General features: G+C 40.7%; 1 protein-coding gene across 2 annotated transcripts; it reads left to right on the top strand.

Annotated features, from left to right (window-relative positions):
- The first annotated feature begins 886 nt into the window (after window positions 1-886).
- mettl1 (methyltransferase 1, tRNA methylguanosine) lies at window positions 887-23,131 on the top strand. Of its 2 annotated transcripts, XM_080728514.1 has the most exons (7): window positions 887-1,091; window positions 2,047-2,073; window positions 2,728-2,864; window positions 3,843-4,027; window positions 18,489-18,602; window positions 20,820-20,921; window positions 22,493-23,131. In XM_080728514.1, exons 1-7 carry the CDS (start codon window positions 1,006-1,008, stop codon window positions 22,607-22,609), a joined length of 768 nt encoding a protein of 255 aa, XP_080584640.1. In that variant the 5' UTR covers window positions 887-1,005; the 3' UTR covers window positions 22,610-23,131. The 2 variants fall into 2 exon arrangements, with proteins under 2 accessions (XP_080584640.1, XP_080584641.1); XM_080728515.1 differs by lacking the exon at window positions 2,047-2,073.
- The last annotated feature ends 1,508 nt before the right edge of the window (window positions 23,132-24,639 follow it).

Below are 24,639 nucleotides of genomic sequence, written 5' to 3'. Positions count from 1 at the left end.
TGCTTTCATATCAAGATCCCCAAGCCTGAGGAAGGTCCCATGACCGAAACGTTCCACTACAAGCCAACAAGCACTTTCCGGTGCTTGTTACCACACTGAACTAAGCATAATCAAGTCAATACTGCAGAATTTGGCGTAGCTACGGCATGGATTTCTACACAGAGAGGGCAATTCTTTCCACGTTAAGATGCTGCATTCAAGTTCAAGATAGTTTGAACAAGGCAATTTTCTTGAATGCTGCCTTCAGGTATGGCATGGAAAAGGGGCATTTGCATTTCTTTCACCATAGTAAAACTGCATTCATGGTCTGGAGAGGGCACTTTTTACAGACGGATAGAAGAGCAGGGGCCCAAGTCCCCTTTGAAGCTTTGATGTCTATGTGTGCACATGCCTGGAGCCCGATCTAAAAAGAGTTTGTGGCAGCTAGGGTCCCCCTGATAAGATTTGTATTGTTGAAGTCAAGAATTTCTAAACATACATTTAAAAAATAAACGATGTACAAGCTCACAGCGTGTGAGCTTCCCTGGCACAAAATCCTTTTTTTGATGGGGGTCTGCAACTCTGCGTACAAATACAAATTCATTTGGGGGTCCTTTGCCATGAATGAGAACCACTGGTTTAAACAACATTAGGAAGCAAGCCCAAAATAAGTAACTAAACATTAGAAACAAACCCCCAAACAACCCACAAAAATATGCAATTAAATATTAAACCACTTTACAGAAAAACAAGCCCAAAAAAATAATAAATAGACCTGGCAACGCTGGAATAGTCGCTGCTGTGCTTGTTTTACGCTTTACCACCGCAGAATCTGGCAACCCAGTGGCCCAGGAACGTCACATGTTGTTGATTGACGTAATATACATGCGACCCGGCTGTAGTTCCTTCTTGGATGTTTACAACGTGGTTTAACCGTTTTTGGAACTTTAATAAGTGGAGCTGCTTGTTATTAACTTATCTTTACAACACATAACATTTAATACATTTAACGCAACAAGATACAAGATGGCGACTAGCACATCGATGCCACAGAAGCGTTTCTACAGACAAAGAGCTCATTCTAACCCCATGGCAGACCACACGTTTGACTAGTGAGTGGTGTTATTCACACATCTGAGATCTCCATTCAGAAACATTGCCATTCAGAAGATTGACTTCCATTTTTCTAAATGGAGGTGTCACCTAAACCTAACCTTAACCCTAACCTAACTTTTTTCTTTTTTTGTTCTATCATTTTTTTTTTTTTACTGCATAGTACTGTGTTCTATTCGTCTGTCATTCAATGTTATATGAGATACTTAAATGGTTTCCTGTGGAAATAAGCTTTATTCTTTTCATGGATCTCCTTTTAGTAGACCTTGTACCAGTGAACTGTACCGTCATGAAACTGTACCTTTTCCTATGCAAACTTCTAATAAAATCTTCAATCAATTCTCAATCAAAACCCTAACCTCAGTGGGGGTATTTCTGAATGGGGATGTTAAGTGGGTTTTTTCTTTTCTGAATGGAGGTCTGCGCCCGGTTGACTAGTGAGTGATTATTGATACCCTATGGTTGCCTAGTGGATGATGTTATTGATACCCTGTAGTTGACTAGTAGTAGGAACACTGATGATGATATTATTGCTTTTTAAACCAGTGGGACTCAAACTTTTTTCATGTCAAAACATTTTCAATATTTTCAAAAATAGCAGGTGTACAAACTTGTAGATCTGCTATTTTTGAATAGCCACCAGCATACAAATGGATCATGTTTAAAATGGTGGTGATGTTAACTACTATTGCTGTGAATCCCTGAAGTGTGTCCAGAGACTGATATTTCATTATTATGACATCAGTCCAGTGAGTCCTGACAGTATGGAACTTTAAGATCATTTTACTAACTAATATTTATTTATTTCTTCAGTACAGTCTGTCCAGACAATATGGACTGAACTAATATTCATTTATTTCATTGGTCCAGTGTGCCCAGACAGTAACTTGAAGATCATTTACTAGCTAAAGTAAAGATTGTTATTAACTAGTATTTATTTATTCATTTCTTCAGTCCAGTGAGTCCAGACAGCATGGAAAAGTAAGATAATTTTACTAACTACAGGGTTCCCACGGTCATGACATTCCTGGAAATATTTTGAAATTATATTTTTCCAGTACTGGAAACGTTTTGGAATTGATCAAGGGTCCTGGAAGGTCCTGGAAAAAATAGCTATGCATTGGTTATTGATTTTGTTAATACTTTTTGTTAATGACAAATTAAACATTGGCCAAATTGTCAAATATTAGAGGCAGAAATTGTGAAAATAGCAGATCTACATGCTCACAACGCCTCGCGTTGCGAGGCGTTGTGAGCATGTAGATTGGCTATTTTCACAATAAAACCGTGTTATACAAAATTCCTCTACTCTTAGTGCTTGTCAGGGTGCCGGGGTCCCCAGTTAAAACACAATTATTTCGGGGGTCACGGCCTGAAAAGGTTGAGAACCACTGGCATACACTACCTGTCTTTTGGTCATAGGAGTAAGCGACTCGTTATTGAGCTGAACTATTGTTATATAGTCCTGGAAATCGGGTTAAATATTCTGGAAAAGCTTTGGAAAGGGTTTGGAAATTAATTGGTAAAGATGTGTGGGAACCCTGCTAATATTTCTTAATTTCATCAGTCCAGTGAGTCCAGACAGTATGGAACATTAAGATAATTTTACTAACTAATATTTCTTTATTTCATCAGTCCAGTGAGTCCAGACAGCATGGACTGGTCAGGTCTGTACCCAGAGGTCTTCCAGCGGCAGCGGGACAAACCTCCAGGGTCACCAACAGCTCAGGTGGAGTTCGCAGACATCGGATGTGGATACGGAGGACTTTTAGGTAGGTAGATGTGGATACGGAGGACTTTTAGGTAGGTAGATGTGGATACGGAGGACTTTTAGGTAGGTAGACGTGGATACGGAGGGCTTTTAGGTAGGTGAAGCTAATGGCACGTCCATGGATTTCATGAAGTCGCTACCACTGATTTCAGGGGCCCATATCAAGACGCGAACCTTTGACTAAATAATTATACTTTCCCTATTATTGTTATTATAATTATAAATTAAATAAGCTGGCTGCCATCAGTCAGTTTTAGTTTCACCCGACGCGGAGATGTCAAGTGCCCTCCCAACTCGTTAACCTTGCAGCTGTAAACAACTTTACAGCTGTAGACGGCCAGAAAGCATGCTAAGTTCTATGTACTAGTAGCTACATTTCTGGTGTGAAATATATATAGTATAGACCAGGGGTCTGCAACCTTTTTGAAATGAAGTGCAGTGTTTTCATTTTCCTAGATAGTCAGTGTGCCATGTCAACAATCAACATACATTTTAATGACATCCCATAAAAAATCCGGACATATTTTGATTGTCAGGACATTGTTATAACGATCATCAGAGAAATAACCCACCTATCTCCTTGGGTCCCCGTCTCCCTCCCCAAAGTTCAGAATTTTAATGAATGTAGAATTATGTGCAGGATGTAATTTGCTGCAAATTAGGTGACTTATATTAATTGACCACGTTTAAAACAACATTTGATTTAAAAATAAAAATCCTCTCTCAAACTTCTGCCAGTGTGCCAGTGATTACCCTCCCCTGTGCTAATGTTGGCACCCGAGACTGATGATGATAGGTTATTGGTTTACCTATGGCCATAGATGACTATTTCTGTGCATTTGATGTATTACCTCATGTTTATCTTGCTTACTGTAAATCACTCTGGATTAAGAGCGTCTGCCAAATGCCTAAATTGTAAATTGATTGTATGTTATGTTTTCTTGTGTACCGTGTCTACTCCCCCCTGGTGGCGTCACAGTGGAACTGTCTCCACTGTTCCCAGAGCAGCTGATGTTGGGTCTGGAGATCCGGGTCAAGGTGTCAGATTATGTCCAGGACCGCATCCGCTCCCTGAGGAACTCCCAGCCGGGGGCCTACCAGAACATAGCCTGCCTCCGCAGCAACGCCATGAAGTACCTGCCCAACTTCTTCTCTAAGGGACAGGTAGGCTTTCACTCTCACCGCAGTAGCTAGGTGGGTTCAGGTTGGTAGGTAGGTAGGTAGGTAGGTGTAGGTGGTAGGTAGTTAGGTAGGTTGGTTGGTTGGTTTAGGTAGGCAGGTAGGTTTAGGTAGGTAGGTACTAGGTAGGTACTTTGTTCATGAAGTACTTGCCCAACTTCTTCTCTAAGGCAGTGGTTCTCAACCTGTGGGTTGGGACCCCCAGGGGGGTCCCCTTAAATTATTACATTTATTTTGGGGGTTTCCCAGGTGATTAACTTAATGTACAACATTGCTTTCTCACTCAACAGTAATCAAACCAACATGATGTTTAAGTGTATAGCACATTTCTAAAGTGACAATTTAAGCACTTTTTAACTCATTCTGTGCCAATCACGTGTATACACGTGATATATTAGCGCATCCCACAGTGCCAATCACGTATATACACGTGATTCAAAAAAAAAAAAAAAAAAAAAATGTAAAAATTTTTTTTGAATTTTTTTTTTTTGGACCCCATCAAAACTAGTGAACATGATTTCAATCGCGATTTTGCATGTTTAACCCCCATACAACCCCCATACAACTCAGGTAGCAGACCTCCAAGCTCACAACAGTGTAAAACATAATGGCTATTATCTCAAGAATGCCTGAACGGATTTCCAATCGGATTTTTTTGTTTGAAAGCTGTGAACAAACTGCACAAACCCACAACAATGCAATCCAGGATTGCATTGGATTTTTTAGAGCTCATTCTTCTCTGTTTTTTTCCCATGCATGAGGTGTGCAAGGTTTAATCATGGCTAAGTTGACGAAAATAAGGCTTTTAAAATGCTTGGTAGCCAATAGCTAACTTCAAGCTAACTTCATCCTCTTCCTGTACATGCACAAAGGAAAGTGTTTAGGCAAGTCATGGCTGCAGGGCTTCTGCATATACCAGCATATCTCTATGGGATTGTCTGTGGCACACTGGGCCCCCTCTAGTGGTGAAAGGGTGGCATTAAATGAGTTAATACCTCTGAAATGACAATTTAAACATTGGCCAAATTGTCAAATATTAGAGTCAGAAATTGTGAAAATACCCGATCTACATGCTCACAACGCCTCGCATTACACTCACGACTGTAATAATACGTTTTATTTTCCCCGAAGGGATATTTGTCTTCACAAGTCTGTTTAGAAAACAACAACAAAAACAACACCTACTGTAACAGGGACAAAACTCCTGCTAAAACCATACCTTTTCCCACTTCAAGGTTCTGTATCTTCACCCAGATGGCATGAGGTGGAAGTAGCGATACAGGGGATTATCAGTGTCTTTTGTTGTTGAAAGTGGCAAGCGTGTGATGGCCTTATTGTTTATATCAGAAAGTATTTGTGTGGGAGGACCGATTATTGATTGATGGATGGATTGATTGATTATCATCCCACAAAGGATAATCAGTCGAATTACAGAAATGTAATTGACAAAAACAACAAAAACTCAATTAAATCGTTAATCGCAATTATTTGAGTGACAATTAATCGTCAACTTAAATTTGTAATCGTGACAGCCCTATAGCAGAGCTCACTGTTCACCTCACCGGTCAGACACTGGCCAGTGTCCAAAGCTCACACTGAACTAGGATGATGATGAAATGACCCTCTGGTCAAATAGAAAGCACAAGATGGAGAGTGGGACAAACGCAGGAGAAACGTATCTGGTCTGTTTCTGTGTGTGTGTGTGTGTGTGTGTGTGTGTGTGTGTGTGTGTGTGTGTGTGTGTGTGTGTGTGTGTGTGTGTGTGTGTGTGTGTGTGTGTGTGTGTGTGTGTGTGTGTGTGTGTGTGTGTGTGTGTGTGTGTGTGTGTGTGTGTGTAAAGCAAACATTTTTACTCAAACCGTTGCTTCTGTGGGTCCCTGACAAAAATATGTACATATGGGGGTCCCCTGCAAAATACATATCAGTGTGGAGGTCCTTGACATGAAAATGTCTGATATAATGGAGAAACACTGATACGGTATAATAGACCTCATGTCTGTGAGATGGAAACGTAATTGTAATAGTTTTGTAAATAGGAAGTCAAGAAAATATTATTGGTCTTTGCATTTAATTTACTGTAAGTTGCCCTCAAAGCAGCATTGACAAAAGGGCCCTCAGAGCATCATTTTAGCAGTGCTCTTTGTATATCATTTAACCTACCCTTTGAACAGCATTGAGTAACTGCCTTCAGAACAACATCATTTTAATGTTGCCTTTTACATTTCATTTCAAATTATTTGTATCTCCTAAAGAAGTTGACAGTCAGACCGAATGAAGACCAGAAAGATAACGGAAATGATAATTACAGAAATCTAGAGGTTTGGTTCAACATATTGATTTCCACGACGAAACTCAGAAGGTTTTTGGTTCAACATATTGATTTCCACGACGAAACTCAGAAGGTTTTTGCAATACTGGTAAAATTTGAAGATATGCATTTAGGACTTAGTGCAAAATCTAACAGCAGCTATAAGACAACTTTTCCAGAAGCTATCCCAATTTATAAATATCAATCTATCATTTACCATGGAAGAAATAAAGCAGGGTCTTCAAGAAGGACCCAATGTCCATTAACATGGGCACTCACAATAGAGGATGACATTTGACAGGAATTCCCGTAGGTCCCGTGTGTCCCGTGGGATTCCCGCAGGACAGGAGTCAAATTTGTATTAATGCCAGGATCGGGACGGGACAGGAATGAAAATCAACAGGAGTGGGCAGGAGCGGGAATCATCCCAGACCAGTTCATCAAATCGCAGAAATAAATTGCACAGGAAAGTGAGGTCTTTGAACTGCGAACATTATAAAATTATACGTTATATAATAATAAACATGATATCAAATATAATATGGATCAAAATAGAAAAACATCTGCACGATTTTATTATTATTAATTTTTTTTTTCGGGAGCGGGATGTGAACAGGAGTGATTTTGACCAGGAGCGGGATGGGACCAGGAGACATTGTACAGGAGTGGGACAGGACGGGATTTATTTTTTTACTCTGGCCCAGGATTGGGATGGGACAGGATTTTTTCTGCGGGAGTGGGACGGGACAGGACTGAAAATCCACTCCCGTGTCATCCTCTCTCACAATTCATAAAGTACAAGGTCTAACTGTAAACCGCATTGTAGTATCTATGAAAGACTCACGCTTTAATGCCGGACAAGCCTATGTTGCTTTTAGTAGAGTAAGAAGTCTAACTGGATTACACGTAATTGACTTTGACCCAAACAAGTTTAAAGTGGACAAACATGTTAAAGAAGAGATGAAAAGATTACGTCAATCACATATGTTAAAGGATTTACAAGAAAACGTACAGAAAAGATGACTTGATATAAGGCGCATGTTTGCTCCTCGTTAGAGGCGCAGTCTTGTTTAAATCATTTTTAAAATGATAAAATACAAAACTAACGTTTTGGGACATACAAGGTTTCCACCCCGACAACAACGATGTGCTCCTTGGCCTGGAGAGTGGGGACGACGCTCCATCAACGTTTTCTCAGACATGAGAACTAAGACTTTTTTTTTCTCCTTGTGATGTTATCAGGTAGTAATAAAGCCTTGGACTGGAGCTCCTCTGTGGAAAATATGTGGGGGGGAATTGGGAAAAGATGTTAAAAGTGATGTATGGAGGCAGCTAGTGCGGTTTTAATTCAAAGGCACATTGTCTGCTTTAAAGTTGAAAGCGTTACGACTGGAATGAAGGCCAGTTATCGTTATCGGCCTTAATATGTTGTTGGTTTATGGAGCGTGATGGCCACTGGCCAGGCTCCATTTCTGATGACACAGCATATATGTACTGTGTGCAGGGGTGTCGCACCATCTGGGCCCTGGGTACAAGGATTCACTGCGGGCCCCCCATGAATGTTCCTCATAGGGGGAGGGAATGCATTATTACACATTATTCTTTGCTTTAGCTATTGAAAAATAGCAGATATACAAGCTCACAGCCGCGCTGCGAGCTTGTAGATCTGCTATTTTAGAAAAATCGTGAACATTTGAATACGGTATTTTAATATTTCAATTCCTTCTTAAGGTTTTTTGAAAACCTACGTTCCTATGTCAGTGGTGCTCAAACCTTTTCATGTGAAGAACCACAAAATGATATTTATTTGGCCACGGACCACCCATTTCAAAATATTCAGTTCCAGGGACCCCCCAGATGCAAGATTTTAGTTAAAAATGTTCACTTAAAAAATACATATATTCAAAGACTTGCACACATTTTCACGACTTTTCAAAAATAGCAGATCTACAAGCTCGCAGCGTGGCGCTGTGAGCTTGTATATCTGCTATCTTTCAATAGCTAAAGTATAAAATAATTCCAGGCCCCTCCACCTTGGGCCCTAGTAACTCAGTCCCACTTTTCCCCTCCTTGTGACGCCCCTGACTGTGTGTATGTGACTCTGTCTGGCAGAGATGTTCACCTTTCATCAGCAGTTATTATCTGACATGTCCTGGAACACATGAGGAGGATGGACTGTAACTGTTCCTCTTTATGTCTTCAGCAGTCTGTCGGGCAGAAACCTCTTATCTCCATATTTGAACTTTGCGTGTTTCTTTGTGTGAATCGAATGAGAATGAGCAGGGAACGTTTTCAGGCCAAGGACCCCTTAGTCGAGAGAGAGATGAAGTTTCATCGTTTGACAGCACAATCATCAGTGTATTTTGGGTTCATGTACATTTGTGTTTTCAGATATTTAACCACTTGAACCGTCAATAATTAATGAACTTGACCTTTCACTCTGTACTTAGTCTGCTCTTTTCCCCCTCTACAACCAAAGCTCTTTGCAAAAAATAGCCGATCTGCAAGCTTGTAGATCTGCTATTTTTGGCTAAAGTTCTCAAATGAAAATATGGACGCAAGGGTTCAAGTGGTTAATATAGAAATGGAGGAAAAAAGCTTCTATCACACAAAGATTTGGAGGACTCCCTGTAGTAACTCTGAGGACCCCTTGGGGGCCCGGACCCCCTGTTGAAGACCCCTGAGTTAGAATCAAAAGTAGCAGATCCACTAGCTCAAAAATGCGGTGAGAAAGCGGCGCATTTTGAGCTGGCTGCTAATTAAAGTTTTACCATGTAACTTTTTTTATAAAACAAATCTTAAAATTGTCCTAACTGTTAAATCGCTAAAGTTTTAGAACCCCCACTCCGTTAATTTTAGCTTCTAAAGCCTTCTCTTTATATGTTTTCTATGAGCCGTGAGGGGGGGAGAATTTCGCGGCAAAATGACGTCATCTGCATCATCTGTATACGTTGTGTATACGTTGGCCAATCATATCGCGGATCATAAACACATGGTACACTACCGGCAATCACAGGTGCATCTTGCTGACTTCTCAGGAAGTAGCTTGCCTCAACATAACAATAACATATACTCGGGTGAAGGAGTCCGTTTCTCCGGAATGACTAAACGCACAGGAACCAGGGACCCCTCTAAACGTCCGAAAGACGCGGACGCGACCGCGGTTTGCTATACAGCTCTGACCACTAGTTGAGCAACACAGTATAGCTTTAAGATATTAGATCGAAATGTGTACATTTTGAATGCCACATTTAGCTACTATGACCCTGAACTTCACATGAAAACTGCAAGCATAGCTGCCCGCCTGCATAGTGCTGGGACAGACAACCAGCTCAGCTGATTTCTTTGTTTGATGAGACCGTTCCATATTGCTCAATATCACCACGGGTAGATGGCTATTTCAACAAATCAGATTGCTTCGTCGGAACTACCTTTTGTTTGTATATCGTTTTTTTACATTATAATGTTTAGAGACTTTAGACTGATGATATGTTCTTGGTTTACCTATGATCCTAGATTACCGAGGCACTAAACACTGTCTCTATGCATTTGACCGCTTGTTTAACTTGCTATGTAAACCACCCTGGTTTAACCCATTTAGAACGGGTACACATTATTGTGTATTATTATTTTATGCTTTAACTATTGAAAAATAGCAGATATACAAGAGCTTGTAGATCTGCTATTTTTGAAAAATCGTGAAAATTAGAATTTTGACCCGATTCTATAAGTGTCTAAGATTTTTTGAAAAACCTGTTTCTATGTCAGCAATCTGGCCAGCCATCTTCAAAGAAAAGGTCATTTTCACTTAAATGGAGCTCAGTTAGTCTGTTCTTGAGAGACTGCTATGTCAGTGGTTCTCAAACCTTTTCATGTGAAGGACCCCCAAAATGATATGTATTTGGCCACGGACCCCCATCTCAAAATATTTAGTTCGAGGGACCCCCCAGAAGCAAAATTTGAGTTACAAACATTCGCTTTGAAAATACATATATTCAAAGATTTGCACACATTTTCACGACTTTTTCAAAAATAGCAGATCTACAAGCTTGCAGCGCGGCACTCGGTGCCGCGCTGTGAGCTTGTATATCTGCTATTTTCACTGGTTAAACCATTCAATAATGCTACCTAAATGGGTTTAAGAGAGTCTGCTGAATGCCTAAGGCTGCACTCACACTGGAACGCACTAAGTTGTGTGAGAGTTGTGTGGGGGAGGCGGGGGGCAGAGACAGCACAATGCATTCCGGATGGAAGTCTAGTGGTTTGAAGTCTAGTGCGTGTTGTGTGCTTGTTGGATGGTGCTCTGTGCAACCACAGGACTCTCACTAGACTTCAAACCACCAGACTTCCATCCGCAATGCATTGTGCTGTCTCTGCCCCCCGCCTCCCCCACACAACTCTCACACAACTTAGTGCCTGACTGTCTGTGGGAAGCCTCTGTTGTAAATTGTTTGTGCTTCATGTTAAAGGATTAGATTGAACTCCACACAGACACAGATCAGACACGAACCACAAGGAACGCTGACCAAAGCAAACAATCGAAATGTAACTAGGCCTGTCACTATTATAACATGTAATCGTCTAATCGCAATTATTTGACATAATCGCAATAATTTCGTCATATAATCGTTTCCATGAAAAGGAAAAGGTTTATATATTTTCAAACATTTTCAAAAAATATTGGAAAAAGCAGATCTACAAGCTCACAACACGTTGTGATGCGACGGGTTGTGAGCTTGTAGATCGTCTATTTCCACTATCAATGTTCTTTTTTTAAGTATAAAGTTGTCAAATATGTCAGTAATTTCTTTGTATATTTAGGTTATGTGTCATATCTGCCATATGCGACTTCAAAACCTACAAGCCAAACAGAAATGTACTTGGTCAATGACAAAAACACAATTCAATCGTTAATCGCAATTATTTGAGTGACAATTAATAATCATGTAAAATGTCATAATCGTGACAGCCCTAAATGTAAAATTTTGAGGGATGCATTTTAGGATCTTTCCCCAAGATGATTAACACCAGCTTATAACTAATTGAAGCTCAGGTTCTATCAATATCTAAATATTGAAACGTACGATTTATAAACGGTCTGGTGTGTGGCTGTGTGCAGTGCACACACATAAGCCAGACATTCAAATGAGCCCAGAAAGTGTGGAATGCCACCATTCAGTAATGGATGGCTTATCCTAGACTGACTCCTGGCTTTTAATTCATTCTGGAGTCAGACATGAGCCAAGAGCTGCTTAATATAGCCAGGATTTGTTAACAACAATGGGGGTTATTGAACACATGCCAGACACATCAGCTGAGTTAATAGGACCATGCATGCACTACAGTATTTATTTATCCTTTCCAATTAGCTTCTGATGCGTAAAAAAAAAAGAAAGTATGACTTGTTGAAACGTGCATTAGACTTCACACACTGTGAGCTTACAGTGCCCGGGTTAAATGAGGCAAACATAAAATCATAACTTTACCTCAAATACCTTCCTGTATTTTCTGGAGTATTGCACGCACGCACGCACGCACATGCACGCACGCACGCACGCACGCACGCACGCACGCACGCACGCACGCACACACACACACAGACACACACACACACACAGATAGCGCCGCCCATGGCTGCTGTGGTGACTACGTGTTGCGTTCTGTCGGTGTTGTTTGGTGTTTGTCTGTTATTTGTTTTTGTTTATGTTATATGTGAAAAAATGATTTGAATGCAAAAATGTTAGCCTGGAGCCAGCCTGTTCGCTCCGTTCCACATTTTATGCGGGGAGACAATACAAAATGTGGAACGGAGCGAACAGGCTGGCTCCAGGCTATGAAAATGTAGTATGCCAAAGCAAATTCCTATGTGTATTACACAATGGTTAATAAAGTAATGAATCTGAACACTGTACATACATACTTAGCATACATTAGAGTTAAGGTCTTTGCACACAGGCCCGTGTGCGTTTTTTTCCGTTTGCTGCGTGATTATGGTCTGTCGTCTATGTCACTCAACAGCAGTTCTCAAAGTGGGGTCTGGGGGTCCTTGAGAGGGGTTACCAGGGGGTCCCCAGCAAAATGTGTTCATACAGCCATGGTCATGATGACAATCATTTTAAGCACTTTATCCATTCATACGTTGACTAATTAAAAATAACAGATGTACAAGCTGGTAAATCTATGTTTGAATTTCTTAATAAAGGTTATTTTTTTACATACTGTAAATCTGGCCATCAATGTTTTTTATTATTATTTTGGAAGCCTTCAAAATCCTCTAAGTGCTGCAATAGACCATTCGCATATAAAATCCATCACACCTCTTTTAAAAATGTCTAAGAGACATCAAGCAGTCTTTAAAACTCAAATGAAATAAACGCATCAGTGTTTTGTTTCTGTTTTTTTCATTTCATTTCAACCTTTATTTAATTCTCGGAAACACACTGAGGGCTGATACCTTTTTTTTCCAGCAGTGCCGAGATTACAACCAATATAGCCAGTATAATCCTCCAAGAAGTCCCTTTTTCTTTTCTTCCGAGGTACTCTTTTTTTTTTTTAAACCTAAAAATAGCACAAATTAAAGTTGACATTTTTAATTTGTATATTTTCCCACCTGATGGAGTGGAAACCAAACCAAAAGCCCCCCTGAGGCTCTGGCAAGTCCCCAGTGATTATCCTCCATATTATTATTCTGTCTTAACATGACATTATTTATTTAAACTAATAAAAACCTTACTAGCTGCCAGACTAATATCGGTCGAGACCGCCGGCTGTTCTGGCAGCGCACTCGTTGCTGTCGGCCAGCAAACCTCTTATCTCCAAAACACAAACCTTTTTTTGTGTTTTTATCATAAATTAACGACTACGCCGTACTACAGCGTCACATAAAAGTAGCAGAAGTAGCGGATCTACAAGCTCCAGACCAGAGCTCCGTCTCACGCAGCGTTTTGAGCTTGTAGATCTGCTTCTTTTTCTTTTTTTGAGCGGTGCAAACCGCTCCTATAAGTGGCTGTGCGTGTGTCCGTAGCCTTTTTCCTCAGCGTTTTGCCATAGTAAAATGTGTGTGCGTAGCATCATGTTTGTCTAGTGATGTCATATGTCGTATGTCTGTAGCCTTTTTCCTCAGCGTTTTGCCATAGCAAAATGTGTGTGAGTAGCATCATGTTTGTCTAGTTATGTCATATGTCGTATGTCTGTAGCCTTATTCCTCAGCGTTTTGCCATAGCAAAACGTGTGTGTGTAGCATAGCCTGTACATCCTAGACTCAAATCCTAGTCTGAAGATGTTATGCAAGCACGACCACCTCTCACTTCACATTGGGTGTGATTTTTATTTCTTTTTTTGTCAGTGAATACATCAACTTCAGTGGTTCTCAGTCAAGGACCCCACAACATTGATATGAATTTGGCCGTGGAATAAAATAAATAAATAATAATTGTGCTGGGGACTTCCAGAAGCAAAGATTTGAGTTAAAAATGTTTGCCTTTAAAAAAATACATGCTGTGGGGGGGCCTCCTCTGGCCTAGTGGTCCAGGCGCATACCACTTATAGGCTCTGTGCAGCCTGCAGCCGACGTGAGTTTGAATCCCGCTCCCGACGATCTTTGCTGCGTGTCTCTCCCCATTTCTCTCTCTCTCTCCCTGTTTCCTGTTTTCTATCTTCACTATCCCCTATACATAAAGGCAGGAAAGGGCCCAAAAAAGATCTAAAAAAAACCATACTGTGTATATACAGTATATTCAAAGGTGTGTGCACATTTTCACTATTTTTGGAATAGCAAAAGTATAAAATATAGTTAAAGTGGTTAAAATGCTGTCACTATGTTAACTAATTTAGCTGCATGGAAACCTCCTGGTAATGACGAGTAGTTGTGACTAAACAATAACTACTAATTAGATCCATTTGGAACTCAATTCTTTTTTTCTCTTCTGGTTTTTCATTTCATTTCAACCTTTATTTAATTCTCGGAAACACACTTGAGGGCTGATGCCCTTTTTTCCCCCAGCGGTGCCGAGATTACAACAAATTTACACATTTTACAAAACAACAACAATGTGCAAAAGAAAATAAGAATGCGAAATGCGTAAATGAATAAAACAACACGATCAAGAGAGAATCCCATCGCATGAATTATCAACGTCAATTAAAACGGGTACAGTTTAGATTGACCAAAGTTGATATGTCTAATTTAAAGCGACTTAGGGTAACAAGCGAACTATACTTAAGTGAAGCCTGTAAGGTTTAGTTTAGTACATACAAGGTTTCTGTCCTCCTGTCAGAGGTGATATAGTATAATATAATATACGTCATGTCAGACAGCAGTGCCATGGGGAACTTTAGGGAAGGGGGAAAAATATGGAGGGAAATTCCACTTTTACGATCCAGACGATGTCTTAATAACTGACTAGTGCATATAATGAGAGCTGCAAAATACTGATGACTTTTAAGACATTATGAAACTTAACAATGCTGGACAGTAGCTAAAGTACATTTACTTACAGCACTGCGGCATAATGTATTTATGAATAAGATAATTATTTTGTCAAATCCTTTTCAGGAAATTAAATATTTTTTTCAAGAACAACACAACACTGCCTCGTCAAAGTTTGTACGGTGACTGTATACATTGTCAGATACTTGAATGTGTCATTATTATTATCATCACTTTACCCAGGCAAATACCGCTCAAGTTGGAAGTCCTTGATTAGAATGACGAAGTCAAATGGGGTAAAATAAACTAAGTTCAAAGTGGGAGGTTTGACTGACAGTTTAAGGATCCAATGGAGTTACTGTAGGAGGTTTAGTCTTTTTACTACTTTTCATTGGTTTAATATTTGTAAAGCCCACACACAGACGTAAAGGGTGTTCAAAAGTTGAAAAATAGAGATCTCAACGGCAACAACGCTAGTTTATGGGTCACCAATAGACTAGTTTGCAAATCCCGCCCCATTCTGCCCTGTTACTATGATGGGACATTTTCCCTGGGCAGATTGTTTTTATAGTGGCAGTGAATGGGATTTTTTTATGTTTTCATAGCCTCATTACAGCTATATAAAGTACCAAAGGAAAAACATCTAGGTGATATTAATAAAAAGGGAAGACAAAGGTACTGTAGTTACATTGCAAAACAGGGGGTTTCCCCGAAAATATATGTTTTAATGTGTTTAATCCCAGTGGGACAGAATCACTATTGCAGATTCTTTTATAGTGGAAGTGGATGGGATTTTTTTTTTGTTCATAGCCTCATTACAGCTATATAAAGTACCAAAAAAAACACATCTACGTGATATTAATAAAAAGGGAAGAAAAGGGTACAGTAATTACATAGCAAAACAGTAGTTTCCCCCCGAAAATATATGTTTTAATTAGTTTAATCCTCTGGATCAGAGAGAGAATAGAAATAGCAATAGAAAGCGCATTGAATCTTGGGTAGGAAGAGGAGAACTATAATCTGTTCTCCTCACATACACGTAATTCTGCCCATTTAAAATATATGTACCCAATCGTAACTAGTTAGACCATTGATAAGGTCCATGTGAACTAGTTTGTTGAAGCTTATTCATTATGATGAGCGAGATCGCCCCCTACTGCCGCGGCCGTACCAGGCGATTGCCGTGCTCCGCACTGCGGACAGTTTTTGAAAGGCTGAAGCAACATTCTCCACTGCACAAACTCCACCCCCGATAGCAAAAAGTGAATGTTTTTTCTGGTTGGCCAGTCAGGGAGTCTCAGGGACCAATCAGAAGGCTGACAAAAGGTCTATTACTTCCAAGTTCCGGGGTAACCAGCAGCTCACCTAGACACGTTGATGACATCACCAGACCAAATTTCCGCATGTACCTTTTTTAGGGGAAAAAAAGGAAAAAACCTTATAGTGGGAGTTAACCCATTAAGACTGGGAACGCATTATTTTATTCTTTATCTATTAAAAAATCACACCCAATGTGAAGTGAGCGGTGGTCGTGCTTGCATAACGTCATCAGATTAGGATATAGGTCTAGGATGTAATTGGTGATGTAATACAGGCTACACACACACACATTGCTATGGCAAAACGCTGAGGAAAAAGTGGCTACAGACACACGTCCAGCCACTCTATGGAGCGGTTTACCACCGCTCAAAAATAGCAGATATAAAGCTTGTAGATCTGCTATTTTTGAAAAATCTTGAATCTTTCAATATTTTGACCCGATTCTATACGTAAGTGTCTTCTAAATCCTTCCAAGGTTTTTGAAAAACTCATGTTTCTATGTCAGTGGTGCTCAAACCTTTTCATGTCAAGGATGTTTGCTTTAAAAATACATATATTCAAAAATGTGCACACATTTTCTGGGACTGCCCTATGGTTCGAACTGCCGTTGGTCCGAACAGGATAAGATTCACCAGGTTAGCATTCACCAGTGTTAGTTTTACTGAGGTTAGAGTTAGGGTTAAGGTTAGGTTTAGGTGGTTATAGGCTACCAGTATCTTTCCCACATTCAATAGACTTACATGATGTTGAATTTAACCTTTTGCATAATTGTGGGCTGATTTATCTATCAGTCATGTACTCCTCAAGATGACAAAACCTACCAGTCAAGTTCTCCTAAAAATGACGTAATCTATCTGTCAAGTTCTCCTCAAAATGACGTAATCTATCAAAGGCAGGGCCCTTAACCAATGAGGTGCAGCCAAAGGGTAGATCTTTGTGCCCATACATGGTGTTACATACGAGCCCACACTATTTCTTAGGAACAGTATTTCTAGTTGATGATAATGCTTCACGTGATATCACAATATCTCATTAACAGTAAGACTCCCTAAAGGCGAGAAGCGACCTCTCCCTTTAGGGCATATGGGGGCGTGCACATGACTTACATGATGTGTAATTTAACTTTTTGAACATCTTCATGCTTCACATGACATCATAATATCTCTGTGATGTGAATTTTTTTGTGTCACGTTTTGGGCTTGTGTCGGCTGGGTGCCACCTGGGACAGTGACCACAACCCTGTTCCAGGTCTTGAGTGGTGTTCGGCCGGTGCCGGTTTGAAGTGCAGGGTGTGGGGTTGGTCAGACTTTGCTGGACATGGAGATAGGATGCGACAGAAACGGAGGCGCAAGTCATTCTGTCCTATAACCAAGCTGGGGGCCACTGTGCCAACTAGGGGGGGGGGGGAGAAAGATTGAGGGGAGAGAGAAAAGGAGAGAAAGAGAGAGGAAAAAGAGGAAAAGAAACATACAGCTATTTAAAGCTATTCTGTAGCCATTTCTGTTTAATGTCTGTACGATTTAGTCACCTTTGGTGTTTTGGATGTGCGACAGACGGGATTCGAACCGCCGGCCCTTTTTTGCCCTATACTTCCTGAAATTGATGCATCAACTATAAATCAATTGATCTGACAGAAACTGCAATGCTATCCTACATCAGCAGGTTTATCTATGTTTTAAAACTGTACAATTGGCTATTGGCTACTGTTTTAATAGAACTCAGAATTATACCATTGGTGTTCAACCAGCACATTCATCAATTATTTGGGGTTTGAACCATATACTGTCATATCTAATATTTGATTCATTGCAAACAGACCACTAGGGGGCGAACCCAACTTGTTTGCGATGGTTTTTGAAAACCTTATACCCATACCTAGCACCATACCAAAAATCAAAAACTTTGCACCAAGTGCACAAACTTTACCAGTTCCCCCCCAGCTACTCCAGCACTCGGATTGAGTACTTTGTCCAGCACTGATGAAAATGGTGGACAAAGGTGACAGCAACTTAAAGATTCCCTTATATAATAACGTACACATTTATTGACAGGAGCGAACAGATGTGTTTTGTTTGTTTTTTCTACTCCCAAGGTCAGATAACGTTGAAACTGACATGTTTTTACACCTTATCATTTTTACCTTTTTTTTTGCTGTGTTTGTCTGTGTTTCAGGCAGCTCCGTAAGATGTACTTCCTCTCTGTGTGTGTGTGTGTGTGTGTGTGTGTGTGTGTGTGTGTGTGTGTGTGTGTGTGTGTGTGTGTGTGTGTGTGTGTGTGTGTGTGTGTGTGTGTGTGTGTGTGTGTGTGTGTGTGTGTGTGTGTGTGTGTGTGTGTGTGTGTGTGTGTGTGTGTTTCAGCTCAGTAAGATGTACTTCCTGTGTGTGTTTCAGCTCAGTAAGATGTTCTTCCTGTTCCCGGACCCTCACTTTAAGAAGACAAAGCACAAGTGGAGGATCATCAGTCCAACACTGTTGGCAGAGTACGCCTACACTCTGAGGATAGGGGTGAGTACAGCAACTTTGATGATGGAGCGGGACACTCGGGGCCCTCCCACCCTGGACACAATGTCCGCTGTGGGCTGCATAACTGAAGTGGCGGAAGTGCTGCGGTTAAGGGAAGTTACGTCATGCAGTGAAGATCTGTTTACATCCGCCAGCGAAACAAAGCTAAATAGATTGTAGCTCTTAACTCTTAATTGTGACCGAAGGTCACAGTTTACCATGAGAAATGTCACAGCTTGTCTGCGTGTAGTTAGTCTCGCAAGGCCAGACTGTTGCCTCCGCGATTTGCAAAATGCTCCCAGCTTACAGTCTGGCAAACCGGAATAGAAACGATGAGTGCGAGATAAAGCGGAAGTGAAGCCTCCTCGTCACTTCCGTTTCCGTCTCACATCGCACACGTTTATCATTATATAAATAAAAATCATATAAACATGTTTAGCTTGCTGCTTAGCAGAAATTACACGGTAATGCCCGTTTCCATTACTCACCGTTCGGGAGCTGCTGTTCCAGACTCTATATAGCATTCAGAGATTGTGGAATAGTTGTCTGGCTATGCGAGACTAGCGTGTAGTAGACGTGAAGCCGTCTGTGTACACATTTTTACAGTCTATGGGTTGGTTCCCTTGACACATCACTGTGACATCACAGGTGATATCACAGGTGACATCACCTATGTAAAAGTCCATATATGGGTATTCCCCAGAATCCGTTTTATGCCCAAATATGAAGATCCCTGATGTCATCTATATCACTGGCCAGATGGCCCATCTAACCCTAACCCTAACCCTAACCTGTGTCCATTTATGCCCATATATGGAGATATCTGTATCTAGTGTGCAAGTCTTTGAATATAATGACCGATTCTATAAATGTCTCCTAAGTCCTAACAGGTTTCTGAAAAACCCATGTTTCTATGATTGTGGTGCTCAAACTTATTCATGCCAAGGACCCCCAACATGATATGTATTTGACCACGGACCCCCATCTCAGAATATTTAGTTCCAGGGACCCCCCAGAAGCAAAATAAAAAATGTTTGCTTTAAAAATATATATTCAAAGATTTGCACAGATTTCCACGACTTTTCAAAAATAGTTCTGTGCTGCGAGCTTGTATATCTGCAATATTTCGAAAGCTAAAGTATAAAATAATTCCAGTTCTTAATGGGTTAACCACATTAACCATATTATTTTACACTTTTGCTATTCAGAAATAGCAGATATACAAGCTCTGCTTATCATACGCAGCAACCTTTTCAGGCCCCCCACCACACCCTAGTAAGCATTTAGAATTGTGAGAGCTGAGACATTAGAAGCTAATCGTCTGGGGGACTCCCCAAACTCATTTGGGGCCCCCCTGGGGGTCCTGACCCACAGTTTGAGAAGCACTGGTCATCCTATCCTCAGTGGGAAGGGTCAACTTTAACACGCAGTGAAGTGGAAGTCTGTGCCATTGTTGAATTTTCCAAGAAATCCATATTCTTGTAAGGCTATCTTGTCTGCACTCCAAAGCAAACAGCAGTGACACGCAGGTGATTAGCCTCTGTGTCGGCTCTGGGTTATTTATACTTTTTTTTTCTTTTTTTTCTTTTTTTACTTTCTTTCTTTTTTTTTTTCTTTGGGGGAACACTGCCCAAGTAATTTGAGCAATTTCAGTCAAACTTGATTGAGGAGGATTTTATATACTCTGTGTGCGTGCATGTGTGTATATACGCACGCGCGCACACACACACACACACACACACACGCACACACACACATTTTTTCTTTGCCATCTGTAGTGGGAGTCAGAATTGCCAAGTCTAAAGTATAGATGCTTAGGGCTTGCGTCCTAAATCTTGTTTAAACCTAAGCTTGTAGATCTGCTATTTTCAATGAAGATCTTATACCCCGCCTTTTGAAAATACCTTCGAAGTCCCAGATGCCTCCGTCTCCATATACTTCCATGTAATTCATAGTGCACTGATCATGTCATGTCCATGCCTAGATCATGCACCACGTGTGTGCACATTGCTCACAGCTTTCAAACAAAAAAATCCGAATGGAAATCCGTTCAGGCATTCATGAACTAGCATCCTTTTCTTAAAATGTAAACAAACATGGCTGCCATGTGTGAAAGATGGGGTTGCTATGGGGGTTAAACATGCAATTTCGCGATTGCTATCATGCCAACTACATTTTTTGGGGTCCAATTCTTAACTGGTGTGTTCTGATTGGTTGCAGGGCTTGGTGTACACCAACACAGATGTGGAGGAGGTCCACATCTGGATAGTGAAGCACTTCACTGAACATCCACTGTTCACACGAGTTCCAGACGAACAACTGGTATGATAAGAACCACAAGGTTTTATTATCTCATTCTCAGGTCTGTTGTTGCAAGAGATTTGGGATAATAAAGGTATCTATCTATCTATCTATCTATCTTCATAGGCTGATGGAAAAATTAGATCAAGGTGCTTTTTGCTGAGAAAACTAAATCAGAGGAAAGGGGAAAGTTCTGTATGAAGCTGAAATGCCTCTGCATTGTTTTTGAGGGACTTATACTACTTTGACTTACACTTAAAGGAGGCGTTCAGACCAAAATATGCCTGGTTTGGTGGATTTCCCTCATTGCTGACCCTGTTCTGAGATCTGCCAACCACTCCCCACAGCTAAAACGGGCTATTCGTCATCTCCCAAAAGCGCTTATTTCGGCCGCTCCAAAGTTGTTTAGTTTTTTAATGTATCGTCTATTTACGGTTCAATAGAGGCACAGACTCGCTGTTAGTACATCAGCAGCAGTAAACACATGAGAACGGGCCAGAGACGGCTTCCTAGCCCAGGCGAGATTCTCGCCTTCTCGCGAGACATCCGGGCCGGCTGGGCTCCTATGCTTGGAAGAAGTGAGTCTCCACTGCCCTGTTCGCAATGGATTACTAGTACTGGATAACAGCGAGCCTGTGCCTCTATTGGAACCGTAAATAGACGATTCATTAAAAAAATTATAACTTTGGAGCGTCCGAAATTTGGGAGATGACGAAGAGCCCGTTTTAGCTGTGGGGAGAGGTCGGCAGATCTCAGAACAGGGGCAGCAATGAGGGAAATCCACCAAACAAGGTTGGAAGGTTTATGAAAAAATGCACATTCAGGCAGGGTCATGTTTTGGTCAGAACGCCTCCTTTAATACCTCCTCAAACAAGTGCACCTGGTTAGACACGTTGATAATTCACTTGAGCATTGTACGAATTGCAATCAAAATAACCTTTACCAAATATTTGACACGAACAGTCTTCTCTATAAACCAGACCATATGCTCTGAATTCAGAACATCTGGGGGAATGTACAGTACGTGTGTCCGTTTTGGTAATCCAGTCCATCATGAACATGCTTAACCCATTTAGGCCTAGAATTATTGAATGCTTTAACCAGTGAAAAATAGCAGGCGCTGCGAGCTTGTAGATCTGCTATTTTTGAAAAAGTTGTGAAAATGTGTGCAAATCTTTGAATATATGTATTTTCAAAGCGAACGTTTGTAACTAAACTTTTGCTTCTGGGTGGTCCCTGGAACTAAATATTTTGAGATGGGGGTCCGTGGCCTTTTGGGGGTCCTTCAAATGAAAAGGTTTGAGAACCACTGACATAGTAGTCTCTCGAGAACAGACTAACTGAGCTCATTTAAGTGAAAAGGACCTTTTCTTTGACGATGGCTATAGCCAGATTGCTGACATAGAAACATCACGATTTTTCAAAAATAGCAGATCTACAAGCTCACAGCGCGGCTGTGAGCTTGTATATCTGCTATTTTTCAATAGTTAAAGCAGAAAATAATGATACACAATATAGTGTACCCGTTCTGAATGGGTTTATAATGCTAGTGGAAGTGAATCATTTCGACGCGTGCTGGTTGTTTCTGACAGGTCGGAGACGTCATCGTCAGTCGTCTGGGTACCTGCACGGAGGAGGGCAAGAAGGTGCAGAGGAACGGCGGGAAGAACTTCCTCGCCGTGTTCCGGAGGGTAGAAGATCCTAACTAGAGACCTTTGCGGTTTAGAAGTGGTGTTCTGATTTAATAAAACCTCCGCCCCGGGAGGATCATAGGTGGATAAGTGCTTCTCAAAACATTGTCATGTGAAGGACCCCAGAAACGATAAGAATTTGGCTGCGGACCCTCCCAATCTGAGAGGATTTTGTGCCGGGGGAGGTGGCCAACCCGGGGCCAAGATTTGTGTTGGGGCCAAGATTTGTGTTGTTAATTTATTTTATTGTTTAATGGTTATATTTCTCCAAAAATAGCTAAATAATCATAAAGTATAAAATAGCTTTAAAGTCATCGTGAGGTTACATGAACTCATTTTGCCGGTGGACCCCCTGGAACCCCTTAAAAGACACCATGGAGGGTCCCCAGACCCCACTTTGAGAATCACTGTACATAGATGACCAAAACACTTGAACTTCATTGACGATTTTTCTTTTTTAAATATCTGGCGTATTAATCCTTTTTATTTTAGTACAAACATTATAACAAAAGGAGTAAATATACTGAATAAAGAGGAGTAAGTGTGATGATTGGAGCCTTTTTATTTTAATAGCAGTATGTAAAGCACAGGAAAATAAATATAGTGTTTGTTTTGTTTGTTGGGACATTGTCTGAATTGTTATCTGTGTGATCTCTGATGAAAAGGCAAATCATATTTCCAACAGCATGAAAGAAGCTTAACAACCTATGTACAGTATATGTTTGACTATATATAAATGTAACTTATTTTGAAGTGTGGCAGATGGCAGGGAACGGGGATGGTGCGGGTTTGGAGGTGTGGCTGACTAGGGCCTTGTTTATGTTCCATCGTAGCCTACCAAAATAGCTGGGAGTTTGGCTATTTTTGGCGCGCAATGTTATCGTTATCTCAACATGTCACGCTTTGAGCTTGTAGATCGGCGAATGTTCCTACCACCCGAATGTGGTGTAGAAGGAAAAAAGTGGTCAACATAGGTCAAGGACCCCTTAGCTGAGAGACAGATGAACCCGGACCCCCTGTTGAAGACCCCTGGATTAGAGCATTGCTTCTCGAAGTGGGTGCCGTGATGCCAGTGCAGGGGTGTCTCAGAAATCGGCTAATTGTTTGATGAATGTTCCCCCCACAATAGGGATGATGGGGTTTTAAGTGTTTAAACACCAAGTCTAAAAGTTATTTTCAATCTGTCCTAATATGTTTTCCTCGCATTAACTGTATCAGGGAGAAAGATTAACATATTTGACATGTATGTAAGGTGCTGTAAATCAACGATGTAATTCAGGGGTGCCGTGGATGAAAAGGTTATGTACAAGGATGCCCTGAGACGAAACAGTTTTGAGAACCACCAGATTAGAGGATTTAAGTGGTTCAGAACAAGACGGCACATGCAGCCTCGGTAATGGAAATGCACGTGTGCTGGAGCAGCCTGTGCTATAAATGCAGCGCATTCATTAAATATATAAATACTATAAATGCAATGCATTCATGCGGTCATTAACTGGTGAATCTAGAGAGATAGCTAAATTAATGCATACCGTATGTTTATATCATCATGAGGACTTTGCCCGATGGTGTCCTTAAAAAGCTTAACCAGGGGTCATCTCCATGCTAGCTTTAAGTGGCTTGTGAACATTTTTGTCAAAATGATTTTTTTTACACAGACATACTAAATGAGTGGACAATAATATACCAGAAACTAGGGCATTAACGAAAAAGTCGACTGAGTCGACTTCATTACACAAGTCGACTCCCACCAGAGAAAGTCAAAAGTCGAAGTAAAAAAAAAATCCTTTGTATTTTTTCTATCATTACTTTTGCTGTGCTTTGATGTGTGCATCTGTACAGCATTCAAACAGTAGGATTGCTTATTGTCAAGAACGGAATGATCCAATATTACAGTGCTACATTACATTTGGTATAACATGGTTCTATTGTGAAAATAGCAGATCTACATGCTCACAACGCCTCGCAGCATGTAGATCAGCTATTCTCACAATTTCTGCCTCTATATATTTGACAATTTGGACAATGTTTAATTTGTCATTTTAGAG

The sequence above is a fragment of the Nannobrachium achirus genome (assembly GCF_963921795.1).
Source record: "Nannobrachium achirus genome assembly, chromosome: 6".
Lineage (NCBI taxonomy): Eukaryota > Metazoa > Chordata > Actinopteri > Myctophiformes > Myctophidae > Nannobrachium > Nannobrachium achirus.
The sequence above is the reverse complement of the archived record's forward strand: the minus strand, read 5'-3'. Positions and strand labels throughout refer to the sequence as shown.

What these genes read in the sequence shown, in the direction of transcription:
- mettl1 (XM_080728514.1), top strand. Translation starts at nt 1,006, where the DNA reads ATGGCGACTAGCACATCGATGCCACAGAAGCGTTTCTACAGACAAAGA. An exon ending in GCAGACCACACGTTTGACTA is followed by an intron (nt 1,092 to 2,046) that starts GTGAGTGGTGTT and finishes TCATTTCTTCAG; the next exon opens with TCCAGTGAGTCCAGACAGCA. An exon ending in ACTTCTTCTCTAAGGGACAG is followed by an intron (nt 4,028 to 18,488) that starts GTAGGCTTTCAC and finishes TGTGTGTTTCAG; the next exon opens with CTCAGTAAGATGTTCTTCCT.